The sequence below is a fragment of the Penaeus monodon genome, chromosome 4 (genome assembly GCF_015228065.2).
Source record: "Penaeus monodon isolate SGIC_2016 chromosome 4, NSTDA_Pmon_1, whole genome shotgun sequence".
In the NCBI taxonomy this organism is placed as follows: domain Eukaryota; kingdom Metazoa; phylum Arthropoda; class Malacostraca; order Decapoda; family Penaeidae; genus Penaeus; species Penaeus monodon.
Window position 1 is genome coordinate 33,947,926 of NC_051389.1, and position 7,160 is coordinate 33,955,085.

Genomic DNA, 7,160 nt, shown 5'->3' on the forward strand with positions numbered 1-7,160 from the left:
ATACTCATGTAGTTTAATAACTAGTAGGGGTCTGAACTATCACATGACATTCCGAGATATAGTGCTCAAGCGTTCGCTGTTTTCTTCGTTACACAGTCTACATCTAGATTCATCTGCACTTCTTGCACCGTGCAGTTGCTAGTACATTCTGTAACCTAAACGTATTCTGGCAATAACTACGTCACACTGTCTAGTTTGACTTCGGTGCCACCTCTATAATGCCATCTCTATACTGATCATAGTGCCTTATGGTACAGCTTTCAGGCCTTTGTGTGTTAATCAGATCTACTAGTTCTTTCTTATGAGAACTTTTCAATATATGTGCAACCCTAGCAAGAGGCATGCCAAGATCTATGTTCACAGTATCCTTGCTGCAGGCTTCTTTCGCCAATTTGTCTACGTGGTCGTGCTTGCGTATGCTAACATGAGATGGTATCCATACAAATTGAATGTTGAAATTACGCTCTGTTGCATAGGTTATGTTACACTTAATGCAGCTCACAATTTCCTCATCGCTACCTGCTTTGAAGGAATTTAGCGTCCGAAGAGCACTTTGGGAGTCACAGAAAACTACTCTAGAGCCATTATCATTTTTTTCAATTCAGCAATCTCTTGCCTGATGCTTTTTTTCATTTCAGCAATCTCTTGCCTGATGCTTCTTATTTCCTCGGCCGTATCCATGTCTTTTTCACCAATGGTTTCTCCTGTGGCACTGTTTCCTGGGATGGGGAATCCCCCTGGCAGTTGCGGGAATTCCTGTGGGTTGGTGACGTCACGTGGCCCTGGGTGGGGGTGTGTGGCTGGGCTGGTTTGTGGGGGCAGTTACGGTGCCAGGCCGTCACACCTTCCACTTCGCACCAAACGCACCTCTTCACGATGGTGGCGGCGTCTTTGTTGTCGTTGTCCTTCTCGTTGTTTCTTGCAGGGCAGTCCTTTGTCTGGTGAGCTTCTGCACAGACAGCACAGCTGTTTCCTTCCTGCAATATTTAGCTACATGGCCATAACCCTGACACTTGAATCTTCCAAAGAATTGGTACTCTTTGGGTGGCGGCTGTTCACCACTCCATACAATGATGATCTTGTTCAAGGGCTGTCCGTCCTTATAAATCCTCCGGGCTTTAAAAACACCCAGAAGATGCAGTGCTTCCTCAGCGGCAGCCTCCTTCGGAAACCTGGTAACTTTTAGGCTGATAGTCGTCTTTGTTCTGCAGAGAGATCTCCGTAACAGTGCCATAGCCGTACATAGACGTAGCGGGAGGATGTCCATCTTCCTTGTACCATGTCTAGCAGCCTTCCTCTTGGAGGGGCGGCAGCTGGCTAATCTCCCTCATTCACTTGATTTTATTGACGGAAGACGTGTCTGGAAAGGCCAGTCTAATGTACCTCTCTGGAGGGCGATGGGATCGCGCTTTTGGCTCGTCCCGTTTGCTTTCTCGGTCAGGTTGCTGGTGTCATTTGGCATGGTTTTCACTTTCTTCCTTCTGGTCTGATCGAGTTGGAATCCCTCGTTATCAGCATCAGAGTCGGCAGTCAAATCTACATCTTTCATATCCCTATGTCCGGTGGAATCAATCCCTCCCATAGGGTGGAGGGTTGAGGGGGTGGTAGTTGGCACTGGGGGGGCATTGAGCACGTCCCCACCCACATCCATGGTAGTACAGTGAGGGGGAGGTTGTCCCATCCGCTTCTTAGATGAATAATTCCCTGCAGTCGGGCGTGGGGAGGGTGCGAGCGCCAGGTCAAGTGCTGTCACATATACATTCAGCAGGTCTCGCCAACGGTCGTTGGTACAGCACCCTGTTCAAGCAGTGCTCAGGAAGCAGTCGCGGTTAATTCCGTAGGCTGCATAGCACCGAAACCTGAAGTCTAAGATGTGCTTTTTGCACTTCTGTGGCCATATCAAACATACTGTACCCAGTGTCCCGAAAACTTTAATCTGCTAATGTTAGGAAGACAGGCTTCGCTCAGGCAACTGTTAGGCGAGAGGCCATACGAAGATTTCAGGGTAAGTAAAACTCCTCATGTGAATAATGAGGCTGTCATATCGAAAGCTCTTACAGACTGGATCAAGGAAAACGTGGCAGAAGCTGTTCTTACCTATAACCTCACCTTGGAGAAATATAGGGGATTCAAGGAGGTCCATTTCAATTTACTATCCAACCATATATATTGGGAGGGCACTTCCGCAAGAGACACAGGCCATAGGTTAGTCAGAGAACATGAGAGGAGATCCAGGATTGCCTGTAAGGAAACATTACCCTTCATAGGAAGCAAAAAGACTAACTGTGAATGTGGCTTCCTGACACCTCCGCGGTTCGCTGGGGGCCATGCAGATGTCGATATTTTAGGAAGGGCATCCAACGAGAAGAGGGCGGCAAAACCAAACCAAGGCATCACCTAAACCCCGGGCAGGGAAGCCGCATGGTGTATATACTCTCCACATAAGTTTATAACATTTTAACACATTTTCTGTAATATCCTGCCAGTAAATCACGTGCATCATTACTTCTCATGCTTTCAGGGCTGGCGTTGGTCGTACATTGTGACAGGAGGAATGGGCATCGTTGCTACTCTGTGCTTGATATTTGTAGTTAAAGAACCTCAAAGGAACAGTCAGCTTGAAAGTGAATACATCGCTGATAAACAAAGGAAAGACGATGCTGAGAGTGAAAATGAGATGTGCAATACCGAATTTACAAGGAAAACTGGTGATTCTGATAGTGTGGTTGCTTCCCCAACTGGAAGCGCTGCAAGCGAAGGTTTGGTCGGGGGTAACACGGGCCTGAAAGAGGTGCTGAAATCCCTTGTTCGGCCGGCCATGATGGTGCTCGCTTTCGCTGCCTGCATTAGGCACACAGGTTAGTCCCTAAACGCTAGTAAATGCACCTTTTCCCAAAGTTAATAAACAAATTCAGCAGTGCTTGCTTGCTTGAGATTTGCGAAGTTCTGGCTTCGCCCGGGCCTTTCACTTATGGCCCGGCAATTCACCAGTAAGTAAAACTCTGATGATAATTAATAATTCTCTCTTAATATTACATTTGTACAGATAATAACATATAGATTCCTATATCAATATATGCATATATATATATATATATATATATATATATAATATATATATAAATAATATATATATATATATATATATATATATATATATATACCCATATACTGTATATGTATATGTATAAATATATATAAATATACATAAATAATATATGAATTATATTAAAAAAAAAAATATATATATATAAATATAAATAAATAATAAATATATATATAATTTTTTTTTTTAATATAAATTCATATATATATTATGTATATTTATATATATTTATACATATACATATACAGTATATGGGTATATATATATAATATATATATATATATATATATATATATATATATATATATATATATATAATATATATATATATATAATATATATATATATATAATATATATATATATATATATATATTATATATATATATATATATATATATATATATATATATGCATATATTGATATAGGAATCTATATGTTATTATCTGTACAAATGTAATATTAAGAGAGAATTATTAATTATCATCAGAGTTTTACTTACTGGTGAATTGCCGGGCCATAAGTGAAAGGCCCGGGCGAAGCCAGAACTTCGCAAATCTCAAGCAAGCAAGCACTGCTGAATTTGTTTATTAACTTTGGGAAAAGGTGCATTTACTAGCGTTTAGGGACTAACCTGTGTGCCTAATGCAGGCAGCGAAAGCGAGCACCATCATGGCCGGCCGAACAAGGGATTTCAGCACCTCTTTCAGGCCCGTGTTACCCCCGACCAAACCTTCGCTTGCACCGCTTCCAGTTGGGGAAGCAACCACACTATCAGAATCACCAGTTTTCCTTGTAAATTCGGTATTGCACATCTCATTTTCACTCTCAGCATCGTCTTTCCTTTGTTTATCAGCGATGTATTCACTTTCAAGCTGACTGTTCCTTTGAGGTTCTTTAACTACAAATATCAAGCACAGAGTAGCAACGATGCCCATTCCTCCTGTCACAATGTACGACCAACGCCAGCCCTGAAAGCATGAGAAGTAATGATGCACGTGATTTACTGGCAGGATATTACAGAAAATGTGTTAAAATGTTATAAACTTATGTGGAGAGTATATACACCATGCGGCTTCCTGCCCGGGGTTAGGTGATGCCTTGGTTTGGTTTTGCCGCCCTCTTCTCGTTGGATGCCCTTCCTAAAATATCGACATCTGCATGGCCCCCAGCGAACCGCGGAGGTGTCAGGAAGCCACATTCACAGTTAGTCTTTTTGCTTCCTATGAAGGGTAATGTTTCCTTACAGGCAATCCTGGATCTCCTCTCATGTTCTCTGACTAACCTATGGCCTGTGTCTCTTGCGGAAGTGCCCTCCCAATATATATGGTTGGATAGTAAATTGAAATGGACCTCCTTGAATCCCTATATTTCTCCAAGGTGAGGTTATAGGTAAGAACAGCTTCTGCCACGTTTTCCTTGATCCAGTCTGTAAGAGCTTTCGATATGACAGCCTCATTATTCACATGAGGAGTTTACTTACCCTGAAATCTTCGTATGGCCTCTCGCCTAACAGTTGCCTGAGCGAAGCCTGTCTTCCTAACATTAGCAGATTAAAGTTTTCGGGACACTGGGTACAGTATTTTTGATATGGCCACAGAAGTGCAAAAAGCACATTTAGACTTCAGGTTTCGGTGCTATGCAGCTACGGAATTAACCGCGACTGCTTCCTGAGCACTGCTTGAACAGGGTGCTGTACCAACGACCGTTGGCGAGACCTGCTGAATGTATATGTGACAGCACTTGACCTGGCGCTCGCACCCTCCCCACGCCCGACTGCAGGGAATTATTCATCTAAGAAGCGGATGGGACAACCTCCCCCTCACTGTACTACCATGGATGTGGGTGGGGACGTGCTCAATGCCCCCCAGTGCCAACTACCACCCCTCAACCCTCCACCCTATGGGAGGGATTGATTCCACCGGACATAGGGATATGAAAGATGTAGATTCGACTGCCGACTCTGATGCTGATAACGAGGGATTCCAACTCGATCAGACCAGAAGGAAGAAAGTGAAAACCATGCCAAATGACACCAGCAACCTGACCGAGAAAGCAAACGGGACGAGCCAAAAGCGCGATCCCATCGCCCTCCAGAGAGGTACATTAGACTGGCCTTTCCAGACACGTCTTCCGTCAATAAAATCAAGTGAATGAGGGAGATTAGCCAGCTGCCGCCCCTCCAAGAGGAAGGCCGCTAGACATGGTACAAGGGAGATGGACATCCTCCCGCTACGTCTATGTACGGCTATGGCACTGTTACGGAGATCTCTCTGCAGAACAAAGACAACTATCAGCCTAAAAGTTACCAGGTTTCCGAAGGAGGCTGCCGCTGAGGAAGCACTGCATCTTCTGGGTGTTTTTAAAGCCCGGAGGATTTATAAGGACGGACAGCCCTTGAACAAGATCATCATTGTATGGAGTGGTGAACAGCCGCCACCCAAAGAGTACCAATTCTTTGGAAGATTCAAGTGTCAGGGTTATGGCCATGTAGCTAAATATTGCAGGAAGGAAACAGCTGTGCTGTCTGTGCAGAAGCTCACCAGACAAAGGACTGCCTGCAGAAACAACGAGAAGGACAACGACAACAGAGACGCCGCCACCATCGTGAAGAGGTGCGTTGGTGCGAAGTGGAAGGTGTGACGGCCTGGACCGTAACTGCCCCCACAAACCAGCCCAGCCACACACCCCCACCCAGGGCCACGTGACGTCACCAACCCACAGGAATTCCCGCAACTGCCAGGGGGATTCCCCATCCCAGGAAACAGTGCCACAGGAGAAACCATTGGTGAAAAAGACATGGATACGGCCGAGGAAATAAGAAGCATCAGGCAAGAGATTGCTGAAATGAAAAAAAGCATCAGGCAAGAGATTGCTGAATTGAAAAAAATGATAATGGCTCTAGAGTAGTTTTCTGTGACTCCCAAAGTGCTCTTCGGACGCTAAATTCCTTCAAAGCAGGTAGCGATGAGGAAATTGTGAGCTGCATTAAGTGTAACATAACCTATGCAACAGAGCGTAATTTCAACATTCAATTTGTATGGATACCATCTCATGTTAGCATACGCAAGCACGACCACGTAGACAAATTGGCGAAAGAAGCCTGCAGCAAGGATACTGTGAACATAGATCTTGGCATGCCTCTTGCTAGGGTTGCACATATATTGAAAAGTTCTCATAAGAAAGAACTAGTAGATCTGATTAACACACAAAGGCCTGAAAGCTGTACCATAAGGCACTATGATCAGTATAGAGATGGCATTATAGAGGTGGCACCGAAGTCAAACTAGACAGTGTGATGTGGTTATTGCCAGAATACGTTTAGGTTACAGAATGTACTAGCAACTGCACGGTGCAAGAAGTGTAGATGAATCTAGACATAGACTGTGTAACGAAGAAAACAAACGAACGCTTGAGCACTATATCTCGGAATGTCATGTGATACAGCTTTTCAGACCACCTAACATGAGGTATAAAGAACTATGTGAATATTTCATTTCATCTGATACATTGGAAGATATACTCGTACTATACCCTAAATTTACTATGTAATAACTACCGTAAGCAAATAACTGTGTTATTCAAACACGGTGGCAAAAGCATATGAAAGTAATAATTTTTGTATGATGTATGATTTATATTTCAATTGTACAGTTGCAGTAGTTACAGACTACTGTACTATGTCAGATATATGTAAAACTGTAATCTTGATTGCCCACGCCTGGGCAGATAGCCAGGGTTGTAAATAAACTTACTTAACTTAACTGAGACTCGAAAGAAGAGTCCTAAAAAGAAACTCGAAAAAAGTCCTAAAACTAAAATCCACCGCTTGCCAAGCTCTGAACATATGCTATTCAAAGCGATGACATTGAAGTAATCTAATGTGTGTGTGAGTGTGTGCGTGTGCGTGTGTGTGTGTGTGTGTGTGTGTGGTGTGTGCATATGTGTGTATGTGTACGTGTATGTGCATGCACATGCATATGTATATGTCTATGTCTATGTATATGTATATGCATATATGTATATGTATATGTATATATATATATAATAATTA

General features: G+C 43.3%; 1 protein-coding gene across 1 annotated transcript in view; it reads left to right on the plus strand.

Moving 5' to 3' along the window:
• The window catches only part of LOC119572535 (protein spinster homolog 1-like), a 109,295-nt gene that overhangs the window by 75,398 nt on the left and 26,737 nt on the right, over window positions 1-7,160 (plus strand). Inside the window, exon 7 of the mRNA XM_037919641.1 lies at window positions 2,522-2,858. Coding sequence (XP_037775569.1) covers window positions 2,522-2,858 — 337 coding nt within the window. The remainder of the gene's footprint in view (window positions 1-2,521; window positions 2,859-7,160) is intronic.